At 35.9% G+C, this 18,270-nt stretch overlaps 1 protein-coding gene across 3 annotated transcripts in view; it reads left to right on the forward strand.

Annotated features, from left to right (window-relative positions):
• Positions 1-8,409, forward strand: part of LOC126821800 (nuclear receptor coactivator 2) — a 124,241-nt gene extending 115,832 nt beyond the window's left edge. For all 3 annotated transcript variants that reach the window (XM_050550302.1, XM_050550317.2, XM_050550327.2), the window contains one exon: positions 735-8,409. In XM_050550302.1, the coding sequence (XP_050406259.1) occupies positions 735-803 (69 nt within the window). In that variant the 3' untranslated portion in view covers positions 804-8,409. The remainder of the gene's footprint in view (positions 1-734) is intronic.
• The last annotated feature ends 9,861 nt before the right edge of the window (positions 8,410-18,270 follow it).

Genomic DNA, 18,270 nt, shown 5'->3' on the forward strand with positions numbered 1-18,270 from the left:
TTGTCTTTCATTATCTTATTTTACAGCTCCTCTTAGTTTTTATACACAAAAATAACATCTTAGAAAAGTGGTCGGCAACCACAATGGCTTGTGTACTCTGTAGAGAGGCTAATGTTAACATCGAATGGACTTGAAGAAGCCTATTGATTTTCAAATCAAACAGATATATTTATGAATATGGCTATATACATATATATCGGTATATGCTTTGTTTACCCTATGTGACGGGAAGAAGGATAAAATTTTATTTATTTCTGATAGTTACTTCATGTCCGTATGACATAAGCCTATGGTCAAAGACTTGTTTGCCACAAATGTTTGTATTACATAAACCTATAGTCATAGACTTAATTGTCACAGTTTTGTGTTAATAGGATGTAGGATTGCATAAGCCTATGGTCATAGACTTGATTGTCACAAATGTTTGTTAATTTTGTATTAAACGTCACCGGAAAAGCTTCAATAAACAATCTGTGATGTCGTTTTAGTCCTTCGGCTCATAGAAATATAGACTAGAATATGAACAGGACTAAAATGACGTCACAGATTGTTTATTGACAGAAAGTTACTAATATTGACGTTCGGGTTCGTGTTATACTTATGGAAAGGATATGTTTACATAATTATTTGCATTATTTTTTTAAAAATTGAAGCTTTACTGGTTATCTTTAATGTCTGTACTTAATAATATTGTATTAAGTGGATTTAAACCAAATTTTTTTTTTTTTTTTTAGACACCTATAGACGATATAAAACCTGCTGATCAGAAGAATAGTTTGTTACAACAATTACTATCAGAATGACGCCATCTTACATACTAGGGCATGAAGGGAAAAAAAATATATTCATCTGGGCTTTCAAACGTTAAAAAAACAATAAAATATATTATTTTTGTAAACAAATCAAGTAGCTGAGAAAAATTATAAGTGCACTCTTTTTCAACGTCAGTGAAAAAAATACTTTACAAGAATGTGCACTTTATAAAAAAAATAGGTAAAATGAAGAAGTAGAGAAATTGACAAAAGTTATTAAGTGAATCAGTTGCTCATTCTGTGTTTCGAGGTGGTGGTAGTGCCATGTAACAGTGGCAAATGACGTCATTTAAACTTGTGATGTGTGACAGTAGGAAATGACACCATTTACAGTTGTTACAGTGGCAAATGACGTCATTTACAGTCGTGACATATGATGACTGACGTCATTTACAGTGGCAAATGGCATCATTTACAGTCGTGACGTCGTGTGACAGTGGCAAAAGTGTGATCTCATTTAGAAGTGAAATTTTGTATTCAATCGTAGAAAACTGGGGCTGTATGACACTCCAGGTAATTTACTCAGGTTAAGATTCGCGCCTTAAGAAATGGAGAGCGGTCGGAGAAGATATAAAAGTGGATTTTGAAACAGACACTAGAAGACGTTATCCACGGTTTATAAATATTATTATCAAGTTTGTTATAAATATATATAATTATGTTATTGTACAGAGAGAGAAAGAGTATTTAGGCATTTTAACTGCCAGTAGACTTATGAAATATGGAGATTGTGATAATATTCAAATTCAACAACATATGGAGACATTGTTACTCAATAACGCGATAGTGACGTTGTTACTAAAAAAATGGTGTCGTTGTTACCAAATAACAATGGTGACATTGCTACTCAGCAATACAATGGTGACATTATTCGATAACAGAAAGTTGATTCAGCAACAAAACCGTGACATTGTTATTCATTAGATAGTGTTGTTATTCAGTAACATAATAGTGACATTGTTACTCAGTAACATATTAGTGTGTTATTCAAGAGTGTTGTTATTCAGTAACAAACTGGGGACATTGTAATTCAGTGACTCAGTAACAAACTGGGGACATTGTTATCCAGTGATTTAGTAACAAACTGGGGACATTGTTATTCAGTAACAAACTGGGGACATTGTTATACAGTAATTCAGTTACAAACTGGGGACATTGTTATACAGTAACAAACTGGGGACATTGTTATTCAGTAACATAGAAGTGGTGTTGTTGAAAGTGCTATATGGGGACTTTTGTTGGAATGTTAATACATGAGTGAACTAAAATAGAAAAAAATTATTTACTGTGCGTTTGTTGATTTGTGAAAGTAAAACGGTGAATAATTCTAAAGGGGAAAAAGGTGTATATATCTATATATAGTGATTGTTTTTTTCGAGAAAAAGAATTGGTCTTGACGGAACTTTTTTTTAAAAAAAAGTAAAAACGCTCACAGCATGACCTTGACCTATATTGACCTATATAGATATATGAATATATATATTATTGTTTAAATTTCAGTGATTGAATATGAAGTACGATATATTTGATTTCTGTGTTTTTATTGAGTGAAATAATAATTGTTGCATATTATTCTGTGACTGTTCAATGATAAACTGACTTATTATTCTGTGAATGTTCAATGATAAACTGACTTATTATTCTGTGAATGTTCAATGATAAACTGACTTATTATTCTGTGAATGTTTAATGATAAACTGACATTCTGTGACTGTTCAGTGATAAATTGATATATTATTCTGTGAATGTTGAATGATAAACTGACTTATTATTCTGTGAATGTTCAATGATAATAAATTGACTTATTATTCTGGGACTGTTCAATGATAATAAATTGACTTATTATTCTGTGAATGTTCAATGATAGTAAATTGACTTATTATTCTGGGACTGTTCAATGATAATAAATTGACTTATTACTATACATTCACCACATTATTATCTAGCCTCGTTTTGTCTGCATATCACAGAAACACTATTTTAGAAATGTTATTTTCATTTTGGATAAAATTATAGACAAGTTTTTAGGGATAGGATTTCTCTGACCCTATCTTTATGTATCATATTTGATGATTTACTAATATTGTTATAGAAAATAATGAGTTTCAGTTGAATACAGTAGCAGATTAATAGAATGAAATGTATTACTACAGAATTATGATCTCTTGGATTATCCATTGCATTAAAGATAGGGCAGGTAACTTCTTTTTTTAAGGCATGATTGTGTAGGTACTTTAGACACCCCCATCATCCTCTGAAATCCTGTTTGGGGCATTCTGGGTCAAGTCATCCCCAAAAATGAGAAAAGGTAATCCTTACCCCATTTCGTTTTTGCTGAAAATTGGTTTACATACTTGTTTTTTTTCTGCAATGGTTGACAGTTCCTTAGATATGGCCTATTCATTTTGATGGATGCCAATATTCAGGGTAACGTAGCTCAGGTTATTTTTGTAAAGATAATTCCACCAAGAATTTTATTTTGGAAAACATGAAATGGGGTTTAATGTCCTACTTTATGGACCAACTAAGCTATTGAAGATTTTTTTTATTATTTTGGACAAAAGGGTGTTTTAAATTCTGCTTTTACAACCAAAATAAGCAAGCATATAAACCGAATTTGAAGGAGATACTTTTGATCTCGTCAGGTGATTTGACACAGATTGACCCAAAAGATTAAATGTGAGTAGTTAATTACGATACCATGAAGGTAAATATCATTTCTGGAAAATCATTTGAAAGGGGTGCGGCCTTCTCATTAACAAAATACAAAAATCACCTTTAAACAATCTCTCAAGTGCCTGATTTCATAATACTCAGTGAATAGCTTTTAACCAGCCATTGTTGATGCGATTCCATTCACTATCATGATTATCTGGCAGCAAGCACATTGTCCCAATTTTCATCTTAAAAGTTCTAGCCTAATGTATTCTCTGGATCAATTTATTTTCTCTGTAGGTGCGACAGAAAATATATATTATGGTTCTCAACCATTGCCTTGTCACATATAAAGGTCTTCGTTGTCTGTTTATCTCTGTTCTATTAATAGATAGGGACATCCCTAATCTAATAATAGATAGGGTTCACCCCTGATCTAATAATAGATAGGGTTATCCCAGATCTAATAATAGATAGGCTTCATCTCTGATTTAATGATAGTAGGGTTCATCCCTGATCTAATGATAGAAGGGGTTCAGCACTGATCTAATAATAGATAGGGTTATCCCTGATCTTATAATAGAAAGGGTTATCCCTGATCTAATAATAGATCTAATATAAAATACAGGGTGTTGTGGGCAGGGCTGTAATAATGTACTTGCTGTCATTTAGAAGTCAAACTTACACATTTAGAAGCATAGAATAATAACCTTGTCTGTTATATGTAGAAATTGTTGAACTTGTGAATAGGATTTACATATTTGTTATTTGTACATAACTGTGTATATATTATATAGATATATATAAGATGATTGATGTATAATGAGTAGCCAGTCTTGTAAATCTGTGTTAGCTGTTCCTTTCTCCTCCCTCCTCTTAACACTCTTTTGTCATACGGTTATAAATGTAAATATAGTATTTGTTAAACCGTTATATCTGCAGTGCAGTGAGCTAAACAACTTGCTTTAAGGTTTCTGTTTTTGTTGTGGCAGCCATTTTGTTTGGATTAAAAAAACAGGTAAAGAAACTTGATATTGCAGGTTTGTTAGGTAGTCATGGCAACATTTTCATCATTTTGTCTAATTTGTTAAGTTTATTTGTTTTGAATGAGATTTGAATGTTTAATTAAGAAATGTTATTTTTTAATGAACGACTTGAGCCTCTTTATTTATACTTTTATCTTGATGGTGAGCATATCTTAACAAGTCTTAAACAATCTTTGTATGTATAGAGTTAGATACTTAGGCCAGATTAATTTTATTTTTAGTTCTTTGGGGTCCTCCCTGTTCAATAAATAACCCACTCAATTTTTGTGCAAAGAGCAACAAAGTTCTTTTTTTAAATTAGGTTCTGTTTCCTGAAGAAATTGGAGACAGATAGGTGTTCCCGAAGTACAGCAAGGGTTGGAAGGCTGATTGGTTAGCGTGTGCACGCTGTATCGTAAGGTCTGTCATTGAGTCAACTGGCGTGGTTTTGATTCCCCAGTTGTATGTGACAACCTCATGGGTTTTCTCCCGGTCCTCCTCCGGTTTCCTCCCTCTGCTAACGACCCCTACGCAAATTATTGAAATAAAATTGAACCATATGTTAGTCCCGAAATGACCTACTAGTTTGTGTCGAGTGGACTTTGAACCCCATTTCTCTCTCTCTATGAAGAAATCGCAGATCGATAGGTGTTCCCAAAGAACAGAAAGTGAAATTCGTGTGGCCTTGATGTATATTAACCTGAAAAGAAATATTCATAGGTCGATATAGGATAATTGAATGCTAAGTAAAGATTAGCTGTGAATGGGAAGTGGTATCAGATGTTAAAGAAAGAGTCAATCTGATTAAAATACAGATCTATATTTCGTTTTTTTTTTTATACTTTCGATGGCCTACGCTACATGAAGATCCGACCGGTTGTAGCGATAGATCGCGTCAGAGGTCAAATGAGCGGCTTTTGACCCTATGAAGTCAGACATTTGATTAACCAATCACCATTGATGATTCTAGTGGATTACCCACAGTTCCGTGCAAGACACGTCTAAAGCTCGCCGTAACAGACTGTTTCATTGGCTAATCCCTCACATTATCCAGAACACGTGTTAAATAACAACTCTGTCAGATCCTAGTGTAGTTGAAGACAAGTAAAACCAAATTTTGAACTATAATAAACGAAACGAAATAGGGTCTGTATTTTAATCAGATTGAGAAAGAGTAAAAGTGTTAATTCACCATTTAGTTTATTGTTTATTTCTTCTTTGAGAATACATCTGTGTTAGATTTTTAAGAGACAGTTGCCATATTCTCTCCTTATTTCTATCATCTGTCTTCTCTTCTATCTTCTTTAAAGCTGTTGATCGTCATTTAACGGGGAGCCACGGTGGCTCAGTGAGTAAGATGTTGGCTCGCTAACCTGGAGGTCCTGTGTTCGATCCCTGCGTTGGCCGACAAAGTTCATCAGGAGTTTTCGGCTTGGTTCCTGCTTATCAGTGGTCCAGTCGGAGAGAGCCCGGCAAGGTGCAAGGTATAGTCATTCGGATATGACGTAAAACCAAGGTCTTTTGTATGGAATTCTATATAAGAGTAGGTCTGTCATTGAGTCAACTAGCGTGATTTCAATTCCACGGTTGTATGTGACAAGGAGTAGGATCGCCTCGCCAACCTCGTGGGTTTTCACCGGGTCCTCTGGTTTCCTCCCACTGCTAAAGACCCCTACGCGCAAGCGGATTATTGAAATAAAATTGAACCATGTGTTAGTCCCAAAATGACCTAGTTTGTGTCGAGTGGACCTTACACCCCATTTCTCTCTCTCAATATTACAAAAATATGTTGGATTAAAAAATTAAACATTGTCAGAAGAATACAAATGTAAATCTGATCATCAACAGCTTTGAGAAATTTCCTTCTTAGAATTCTTCTTTTCTTAACATGGCTCGTGTTAATTGATAAATTAGAGTTGATTAAATGTATGAAGAATGTTACTATGACAACTATTAATACAACTTGTCGGTATTGTACAGCATGATATAATTGTCACATGTAATTATTAACAAACTAAGCCAATTGTAAAAACAAAGTAAATCATTATAGCAACAATCAAGCCTTGACATAAATTACCTGCCACGGTCATTGTCAGGCAGGAATTATCACACAACGTATATCAGGTTCTGTATGCGTAGGCTTATATTTATACGTTGAGAGGGGGGGTGGATGGCCGAATGGTTAGTAGTGCGCTCTGTATCATTAGGCCTGTCATTGAGTCAACTGGCGTGGTTTCGAATCCCCAGTTGTACGTGACAAGGAGTAGGGTCGCCTGTCCAACCTTGTGGGTTTTCTCCGGGACCTACAGTTTCCTCCTACTGCTAAACACCCCTACGCGCCAGCGAATTATTGAAATAAAATTGAACCATGTGTTAGTCCCGAAATGACCTAGTTTGTGTTGAGTGGACGTTAAACCCCATTTCTCTATCTCTCTTACACGTTGAGTGATAATTTGTATTGGACAAAGTCTGTGACAGGTGCCTTATGTCCGGGCTTGGCCACAATGCGGAATTTTATAGAGCTATATTTGAATTTGTTTCTCATCGTTTAGGGAAAGCAAGGAACTATTAAATTGGGTTCTTTCATCTGTCGGTCACACCTTTTGGAACACAATAACTCTGCGTTAAATTGGTGTAGATGTTCATTTGTTAATACCTCGACTGGGTTTGATGAAGAATATTGGCCACTTAGGTATTTTAATTTGTCAATGCTTTGGAAAACGATCAATTTGATTCAGATTGAAAGTGTTAAGTTTAATAATGATCATTTAATAAGCAGGGTGAAGAGCAGTTTGATTGCTCAATGCTTTAAAAAAAGATCAATGAAATATATCTATTTTGGGATTAAGGCGGGGAACATTGGTCTCGCTGTAAGATTTAGATAAAAGTGTTGTCCATTTTTGCTATAATAGTTCACCGTTGGCTTGCTTCATTTATAATTTCATGTACACGTAATAATTTCATGGATTACAGTAATGTTGTTGCTCTTAAAAAGTGCTAAAAGACTTGTTACATGTTGTTCGAATTACACCTTATTGAAATATAGTCAGGTACACAATATACTGTGTCTGATAGACTCATACAGTCAGTGTAGCCTTTCACTACAAGACTGTTTTACTCACAGGAATGGAAGCTGAAATAATAGATTTTCATCTTAATAAAAATCTCTCCCACAAATATGAATTAATACTGGTTGGTTTAAAGCATCAGGTGGGGATGTCCGTCTGGATGGATAATTCTTAATAATATTAATAGTCTTCTTTGAGCCGCATTTAGCAATTGACACACATAATAAACACAAAAACATACTATGGAACACAATTACTATTTTAATTTTAGCAACGTTTTATTGAGAGAAGCAAACCCTCAACAAGTAGTAGCTTTAATTAAAATAGTAATAGTTTTTGTGTTTATTAATATTCATATTGATATTAATTTTGATGTTGATTGGACAATTAAAAAAGGTTCATCCATTTAATTTGACAATTAAAAAAATGAGTCATCCATTTAATTGGACAATTCAAAAATGATTTATCCAGTTCATTGGACAATTCAAAAATGCTTCATCCAGTTCATTGGACAATTCAAAATGTTTTATCCAGTTCATTGGACAGTTTTTCATCCATTTAGATATCAGTAAGAATTGTCTCTTCCTGGCATGACATGCTTACTAGTTGATTGAGGTCTTAGTATTAATATTTTTGTAAGAGAGAGATGATTTAATTAAGAAGAAGGACTTATTATATTGTTCTCAGCCTGTGGTTGTGTCATATACTGATATTACCATTTTAATGTTGTAAATAAATTGTCATGGTCTTTGGCCATTACAAGTGATCTGTTATTATCATGAATTAATTGGCCGCGCTATGTCATGTAGCCTATACACAAATACATATATAAAATCTATACAAATTAAATTTTCTTTGTTGTTTTCTTTTGCTGAAAAGGATAGCTGTCTAGTTGTTCGGATGGAACGAAAAACGAGGTCCCTTGGCAGTTGGAATTCGATATAAGAGTAGGCCATAGTGACTCTGCCCGAGCAAAATTTCCCTCATAGCACACTGTATGGCATATGCCCGTCTTCATTAGTCCAATCAGAGAAGAACAGTAGGACGTTAAACCCCATTTCATTTCATTTTTTTTTCCTTTCGGTAATGGGAATGAAGTAATGTACAATGGGGTGCCACAGTGGCTCAGTGAGTAAGATGTTGGCTCATTAACATGGACGTCCTGTGTTTGATCCCTGCGTTGGCCAAGAAACTTCATCTGGTGTAGGACGTGAATCCTGGCAAAAGATAATATATAGTTGTTCAAATGGTAACAAAAACCGAGGTCTTGTGTACACATGGCATGCATGTGAAAGAGCCTTTGACAGTTTGAATTCAAAATAAGAGTAGTCCGTAGCGCCGCTGACCAGGCAAAATTACCCTCATAAGACATTGCATAGCATATGCCCGTCCTCATTAGCTCAGTAGGACATGAAACATGAGTTTGAATAGACACATCATTGCAAGCTAAGTATTTTAAATAAGTAATGCGAGACAACTCTTAGTGAGATAAGAAATGTCAGACCACTCATGGCGAGATAAGAAATGCGAGACCACTCATAGTGAGATAAGAAATGTAAGACTACTCATAGTGAGATAAGAAATGTGAGACCACTCTTAGTGAGATAAGTAAAGTGAGATCACTCATGGTGAGATTAGAAATGTGAGACCACGCATAGTGAGATAAGAAATGCGAGTCCACTCATAGTGAGATAAGAAATGTGAGACCACTCTTAGTGAGACAAGAAATGTGACACCACTCTTAGTGAGATAAGTAAAGTGAGACCACTCATAGTGAGATAAGAAATGTGAGACTACTCATAGTGAGATAAGTAATATAAATATAAGACTACTTCTCATAGTGAGAGAGAGAGAGAAATGGGGTTTAACGTCCACTTGACACAGACTAGGTCATTTCGGGAGTAACATATGGTTTTTAATTTTTATTCCAATAATTCGCTTGCGCGTAGGGGTCTTTAGCAGTGGGAGGAAACCGGAGAAAACCCATGAGGTTGGACAGGCAACCCTACTCCTTGTCACGTACAACCGGTGATTCGAAACCACACCAGTTGACTCAATGACAGGCCTTGTTATATCATAGTGAGATAAGAAATGTGAGACTACTCATAGTGAAGTGAGGCCACTCTTAGTAAGATAAGTAATGTAAGACTACTCAGTGAGATAAGAAATGTAAGACAACTCATAGTGAGATAAGTAATGTGAGACCACTCTTAGTGAGATTAGTAATATTAGACTACTCATAATGGGATAAGTAAAGTGAGACTACTCATAGTGAGATAAGTAATGCAAAACTACTCATAGTGAGATAAGAAATGTGAGACTACTCATAGTGAGATAAGTAGTGCAAGACTACTCATAGTGATATAAGTAATGTAAGACTACTCATAGTGAGATAAGTAATGCGAGACTACTCAGTGAGATAAGAAATGTGAGACCACTTTTAGTGAGATAAGTAAAGGGAAACTACTCATAGTGAGATAAGAAATGTGAGACTACTCATAGTGAGATAAGAAATGTGAGACCACTCTTAGTGAGATAAGTAAAGTGAGACTACTCATAGTGAGATAAGTAAAGTGAGACTACTCTTAGTGAGATAAGAAATGTGACACTACTCATAGTGAGATAAGTAAAGCTAGACTACTCATAGTCAGATAAGTAAAGCGAGACCACTCTTAGTGAGATAAGTAAAGTGAGATTACTCATAGTGAGATAAGAAATGTGAGACTACTCATAGCGATATAAATAATGCGAGACCACTCATAGTGCGATAAGTAATGTGAGACAACTCTTAGTGAGATAAATAATGTAAGACTACTCATAGTGAGATAAGTAATGTGAGACTACCCTTAGTGCGAAAAGTAATGCGAGACTACTCTTAGAGAGGTAAGTAATGTGGGGCAACGTATATTGAGAGACTACTCACGGCGAGATAAGTGATTGTGAGACCACTCTAAGTGATATATGTAATGTGAGACCACTCATAGTGAGATAAGTAATGTAGTACTTTGCTGTTACCTAATAGACGATGTATTCATTATGTTTGAAGTAACGATACCGAATGACTCAATGCTTAGAATTACCTCCCTTCTTAATGTCGTTTGATTGAAAAACTTTCACAATGTTCATATTGTTATTGTAGTGTAGGAGTCATCACGGCTTTTAACGGCGTTATTATTGATACCAGATTAAATATTCTTATCAATAAAGTCAGTAAAACTATCTGTGTGCGTTGTAAATGACAAGGCAGAATAAGTACCTACTCACATTGAGATAACTAGGCCTAATCATGAAATGAAATGAGGTTTAACGTACTACTCGCCTGTCCAACCTTGTGGGTTTTCTCCAGGTCCTACGGTTTCCTCCCACTGCTAAACACCCCTAAGCGCCAGCGAATTATTGAAATAAAATTGAACCATGTGTTAGTCTCAAAATGACCTAGTTTGTGTTGAGTGGACGTTAAACCCCGTTTCTCTATCTCTCTTATACGTTGAGTGATAATTTGTATTGGACAAAGTCTGTGACAGGTGCCTTATGTCCGGGCTTGGCCACACTGCGGAATTTTATAGAGCTATATTTGGATTTGTTTCTCATCGTTTAGGGAAAGCAAGGAACTATTAAATTGAGTTCTTTCATCTGTCGGTCACACCTTTTGGAACACAATAACTCTGCGTTAAATTGGTGTAGATGTTCATTTGTTAATACCTCGACTGGGTTTGATGAAGAATATTTTAATTTGTCAATGCTTTGGAAAACGATCAATTTGATTCAGATTGAAAGTGTTAAGTTTAATAATGATCATTTAATAAGCAGGGTGAAGAGCAGTTTGATTGCTCAATGCTTTAAAAAAAGATCAATGAAATATATCTATTTTGGGATTAAGGCGGGGAACATCGGTCTCGCTGTAAGATTTAGATAAAAGTGTTGTCCATTTTTGCTATAATAGTTCATCGTTGGCTTGCTTCATTTATAATTTCATGTACACGTAATAATTTCATGGATTACAGTAATGTTGTTGTTGCTCTTAAAAAGTGCTAAAAGACTCGTTACATGTTGTTCGAATTACACCTTATTGAAATATAGTCAGATACACAATATACTGTGTCTGATAGACTCATACAGTCATTGTAGCCTTTCACTACAAGACTGTTTTACTCACAGTTAGTGTAGCCTTTCACTACAAGACTGTTTTACTTACAGGAATGGAAGCTGAAATAATAGATTTTCATCTTAATAAAAATCTCTCCCACAAATATGAATTAATACTGGTTGGTTTAAAGCATCAGGTGGGGATGTCCGTCTGGATGGATAATTCTTAATAAAATTAATAGTCTTCTTTAAGCCGCATTTAGCAATTGACACACATAATAAACACAAAAACATACTATGGAACACAATTACTATTTTAATTTTAGCAACGTTTTATTGAGAGAAGCAAACCCTCAACAAGTAGTAGCTTTAATTAAAATAGTAATAGTTTTTGTGTTTATTAATATTCATATTGATATTAATTTTGATGTTGATTGGACAATTAAAAAAGGTTCATCCATTTAATTTGACAATTAAAAAAATGAGTCATCCATTTAATTGGACAATTCAAAAATGATTTATCCAGTTCATTGGACAATTCAAAAATGCTTCATCCAGTTCATTGGACAATTCAAAATGTTTTATCCAGTTCATTGGACAGTTTTTTATCCATTTAGATTTCAGTAAGAATTGTCTCTTCCTGGCATGACATGCCTACTAGTTGATGAGGTCTTAGTATTAATATTTTTGTAAGAAAGAGATGATTTAATTAAGAAGAAGGACTTATTATATTGTTCTCAGCCTGTGGTTGTGTCATATACTGATATTACCATTTTAATGTTGTAAATAAATTGTCATATGGTCTTTGGCCATTACAAGTGATCTGTTATTATCATGAATTAATTGGCCGCGCTATGTCATGTAGCCTATACACAAATACATATATAAAATCTATACAAATTAAATTTTCTTTGTTGTTTTCTTTTGCTGAAAAGGATAGCTGTCTAGTTGTTCGGATGGAACGAAAAACGAGGTCCCTTGGCGGTTGGAATTCGATATAAGAGTAGGCCATAGTGACTCTGCCCGAGCAAAATTTCCCTCATAGCACACTGTATGGCATATGCCCGTCTTCATTAGTCCAATCAGAGAAGAACAGTAGGACGTTAAACCCCATTTCATTTCATTTTTTTTCCTTTCGGTAATGGGAATGAAGTAATGTACAATGGGGTGCCACAGTGGCTCAGTGAGTAAGATGTTGGCTCATTAACGTGGACGTCCTGTGTTTGATCCCTGCGTTGGCCAAGAAACTTCATCTGGTGTAGGACGTGAATCCTGGCAAAAGATAATATATAGTTGTTCAAATGGGAACAAAAACCGAGGTCTTGTGTACACATGGCATGCATGTGAAAGAGCCTTTGACAGTTTGAATTCAAAATAAGAGTAGTCCGTAGCGCCGCTGACCAGGCAAAATTACCCTCATAAGACATTGCATAGCATATGCCCGTCCTCATTAGCTCAGTAGGACATGAAACATGAGTTTGAATAGACACATCATTGCAAGCTAAGTATTTTAAATAAGTAATGCGAGACAACTCTTAGTGAGATAAGAAATGTCAGACCACTCATGGCGAGATAAGAAATGCGAGACCACTCATAGTGAGATAAGAAATGTAAGACTACTCATAGTGAGATAAGAAATGTGAGACCACTCTTAGTGAGATAAGTAAAGTGAGATCACTCATGGTGAGATTAGAAATGTGATACCACGCATAGTAGGTGTCTTTAGCAGTGGGAGAAACCGGAGAAAACCCATGAGGTTGGACAGGCAACCCCACTCCTTGTCACGTACAACCGGTGATTCGAAACCACACCAGTTGACTCAATGACAGGCCTCGTTATATCATAGTGAGATAAGAAATGTGAGACTACTCATAGTGAGAACAGTAAAGTGAGGCCACTCTTAGTAAGATAAGTAATGTAAGACTACTCAGTGAGATAAGAAATGTAAGACAACTCATAGTGAGATAAGTAATGTGAGACCACTCTTAGTGAGATTAGTAATATTAGACTACTCATAATGGGATAAGTAAAGTGAGACTACTCATAGTGAGATAAGTAATGCAAAACTACTCATAGTGAGATAAGAAATGTGAGACTACTCATAGTGAGATAAGTAGTGCAAGACTACTCATAGTGATATAAGTAATGTAAGACTATTCATAGTGAGATAAGTAATGCGAGATTACTCAGTGAGATAAGAAATGTGAGACCACTTTTAGTGAGATAAGTAAAGGGAGACTACTCATAGTGAGATAAGAAATGTGAGACTACTCATAGTGAGTTAAGAAAAGTGAGACCACTCTTAGTGAGATAAGTAAAGTGAGACTACTCATAGTGAGATAAGTAAAGTGAGACTACTCTTAGTGAGATAAGAAATGTGACACTACTCATAGTGAGATAAGTAAAGCTAGACTACTCATAGTCAGATAAGTAAAGCGAGACCACTCTTAGTGAGATAAGTAAAGTGAGATTACTCATAGTGAGATAAGAAATGTGAGACTACTCATAGCGATATAAATAATGCGAGACCACTCATAGTGCGATAAGTAATGTGAGACAACTCTTAGTGAGATAAATAATGTAAGACTACTCATAGTGAGATAAGTAATGTGAGACTACCCTTAGTGCGAAAAGTAATGCGAGACTACTCTTAGAGAGGTAAGTAATGTGGGGCAACGTATATTGAGAGACTACTCACGGCGAGATAAGTGATTGTGAGACCACTCTAAGTGATATATGTAATGTGAGACCACTCATAGTGAGATAAGTAATGTAGTACTTTGCTGTTACCTAATAGACGATGTATTCATTATGTTTGAAGTAACGATACCGAATGACTCAATGCTTAGAATTACCTCCCACCTTAATGTCGTTTGATTGAAAAACTTTCACAATTTTCATATTGTTATTGTAGTGTAGGAGTCATCACGGCTTTTAACGGCGTTATTATGGATACCAGATTAAATATTCTTATCAATAAAGTCAGTAAAACTATCTGTGTGCGTTGTAAATGATTAGGCAGAATAAGTACCTGCTCACATTGAGATAACTAGGCCTAATCATGAAATGAAATGAGGTTTAACGTACTACTTACAGTGAGATACCTAATAGAATACTACTCAAAGGTAGATAAATACTGTAAAACTGCTTCATTTTGTTTAAACAGTTGACTGCTGCATATTGGGCTTTTTGTTGATATAACTTGTTTAGGCCAAGAGACGACGCGGGTATAACATTGAAGTCAATGAGAAGAAATTTAGTAATTTAAATCCATTTAATGATTGTCTATTTATTAAGCCCAAGTTTCTCCTCTGTGGTATAGGACCGTTTGCCTGGTAAGCATCTAGTCGTTCGGGTGGTAAGAAAAACTTATTCCTGTGTACACGTTGGCGTGCACGTAACATAACCTTTGACAGTTGAGGGGGTGGGGGTGACTGAATGGTTAGCGAGTGCGCGTTGTATCGTAAGGTCTGTCATTGAGTCGACTGGCATGGTTTTGATTTCCCCGTTGTACGTGACAAGGAGTAGGGTCGCCGGTCTAACCTCGTGGGTTTTCTCCAGGTCCTCCGGTTTCCTCCCCCTGCTAAAGACCCCTACGTACAAGCGAATTATTGAAATAAAAATTAAACCATATGTTAGTCCCGAAATGACCTAGTTTGTGTCTAGTGGGCGTTAAACCCCATTTCTCTCTTTCTCCACTGACAGATGGAATTCGAGGAAGAGAATACAATTTATTTTTACAGAGATTGCGAAAGTCAATTCTAATAACTCTGTACTAAATGACTGACCTTTATAAAGTTCACTTGCATTCTACGTGTGACGTCACACCACAAAGCCTGATGAGTGGCATACATTGTTTACACAAGACTAACGTAAACTGGCCCGTTTATTCATTTTATATACCCATTTACTTAGAGAATTTTTATATCCAGATAGACTTTAATCACTTATTTATTTTTATATTTAATAAAAAAAAAAAAGTTCTAGAATTTTAATTTGCAGAAGGAAAAAAAGTTGATATTGCGAGCTAATTAACCCGCACCGATGTCATTCCTCTCCTGGATTGTAGCGGCCTAGCTGAAGGAAATAAAGTTGATATTGGGAGCTAATTAACCCGCACCGATGTCATCCCTCTCCTTGATTGTAGCGGCCTAGTGATTTTTCACTGTTGATCAATGTGTGTTGGCCAAAGTTTCCTTCCAAAGCAATGGCATATATGGTTCATCCTCGGTATCCGTTCCACTACACTAACCCCTGGGTACGTTCGTGGTGGAGACACCTCACTCGGCAAACCTCAGCAGATTCCAGTACCCGACATCTAGATGTAGAGTAACGGTATCTGCCGAGGTTTGCCGAGTGGGAGACGCCTATAGTATTCATGTTTGTGCTATTTTATCGACCAATCAAAAATATCGTTAAATACATAAAAAAAACTTATTTAAAAATAACGGTGTTTATATACCGTAGGCTCAAAACTAAACGCAAGTAAAATACTGTGAGTTCACGTGTAACGCGATACACTTTTGTTTCACATTGCCAGAAATCAAAGCTCTCGGACAGCATTATTCAACATAAACCTCGCGAACATTAAGAGAGAAATGGTGTTTATCGTCCACGACACAAACTAGGTCATTTCGGGACTAACATGGTCCTAATTTATTTCAATAATTCGCTTACACGTAGGGGTCTTTAGCAGTGGGAGGAAAAAGGAGGATCCGGAGACAACCCACGAGGTTGGACAGGGGACCCTACTCCGTTACCTACAACCGGGGAATCATGATTGCACGATTTCAAAATAACTGACCTGGCGAAGTCTACAACCAATAAATAAAACAGTTTACAAACCAGTCTTACTAATGAAACGGCTTTTTTTTGGAAGGTTATACAACCCTATTCATGTCCATTCACTAATAGATTTATGTAAATTGCTAATTTATTTATATTTAATTGCATTATCAAAATCTGTAGTATTTTTCGCCGATTTGAAATATGTATAACATCTATACGTTTGACTTATTACTATTCGTTCTTTGAAATGCTTCATTCTGTTATGTTTATTATTATTGAACTTGCACTTAGCAATTTGATTCTCAAGAAAACTCTTGAACCTACATATATAAAAGTCTTGTCTTTTGAAGGGGAGCCTTTGCTTTTTGCTTACTTTACCCGGTGAGAGTTACTTCCCATTGCCAACTTCCTTCGCAATTAACGATTTATGGGATTGGTCGATAAAAATAGCAGATAACTTGAAAATAATTAGGATTAATTAACAACAACTAATTTATAGTGTGTATTTATTTATTACACTTAAATCACACTATCAGACAGTTTCCTTTCCGTCTGAATTCTTTTCTGTGTAATTTAGATTGAAGCAACCAAAGTGGCCACGATAATTTAATGAGATGAGCATACCAGTTTATACAAATTTCTTTTATTTTAATTCTGAATATTTTCCCCCCTTTTTCGCGATTTGTGTAACATTGCTCATGTCCCCGTGCTAATCACTTCTTCTTAGCAGCTGATTTTGTGACTTTGCCTGCTGCCTCGGCCTTGGTTACCGACTTGATGACACCGACAGCAACGGTTTGTTTCATATCACGTACGGCAAATCGACCGAGTGGGGCGTAATCGTTGAAGGACTCGACACACATGGGTTTGCTGGGTACCAACACAACAATAGCAGCATCCCCCGATTTTACAAATTTGGGAGCATCCTCCAACTTTTTGCCAGATCGTCGATCGCATTTCTCTTGGATTTCAGAAAATTTACAGGCAATATGGGCGGTGTGACAATCCAAGACTGGAGAGTAGCCATTTCTAATCTCTCCTGGGTGGTTCAAAATGATGACCTAGAAAATAAATATTAGAAACATTAGATTTAAATAATTCAAGATTCTAGAATAAGATGTCAGGAGTATCACCTGAGCAATCTTTCCATAATAACTCGGCAACAAACTACCATCAGAAGTTAACCAAGCACCAACATAATTGCAATACAAGGGAGTTTATTAAATACACAACTGTTTAAAAAATACTACGAGACAAAACTATTATAGCCACGGGCGCCGGAACGGCGCGAGGACCAGGGTACCAAAAGATAGGAAGGGGGGGTGGGGCGGAAGGGAGGGAGTAAACAATGTATGGAGACGAATACTTTCACCGTTTTTAATACCTTAAATCATTGTCCAAAGTTTTAGGAAAGATCCCCGATTAAACGAAGGACTGTCATGTTGCTGTACTTGGGATAGCTTTGATAAAACGGGAAGAATAGACACGCCCTCAAAACCTCAAGTATCGGAAGCCAATCCAGCAATGGCCGGAGAGGGTTTTTTCTCGGGTCATTGCTACGGGAATATCCCAATGCTTGCAAGATTACTATTGAGTAAAGTGGCATGGTTTTGAATACCTCCTTATACGTGACAAAGAGTAAGGTTAAAAATCATGGGTTTTCTCTCAAGGTTCTTCTGTTTCCTTCCCTACACGCGAATGAATTAATACAATAAAATTGAACCATGTTAAACCCCATTTCTCTAGTTGATCGTGTCCGCCATCATTAGGTCAGTCATTGAGACAATTGACGGTTTCTTTTCCATACAGCTTGTACATACGGAGTAGTGGTCGTAA

The sequence above is a fragment of the Patella vulgata genome, chromosome 1 (genome assembly GCF_932274485.2).
Source record: "Patella vulgata chromosome 1, xgPatVulg1.2, whole genome shotgun sequence".
Lineage (NCBI taxonomy): Eukaryota > Metazoa > Mollusca > Gastropoda > Patellidae > Patella > Patella vulgata.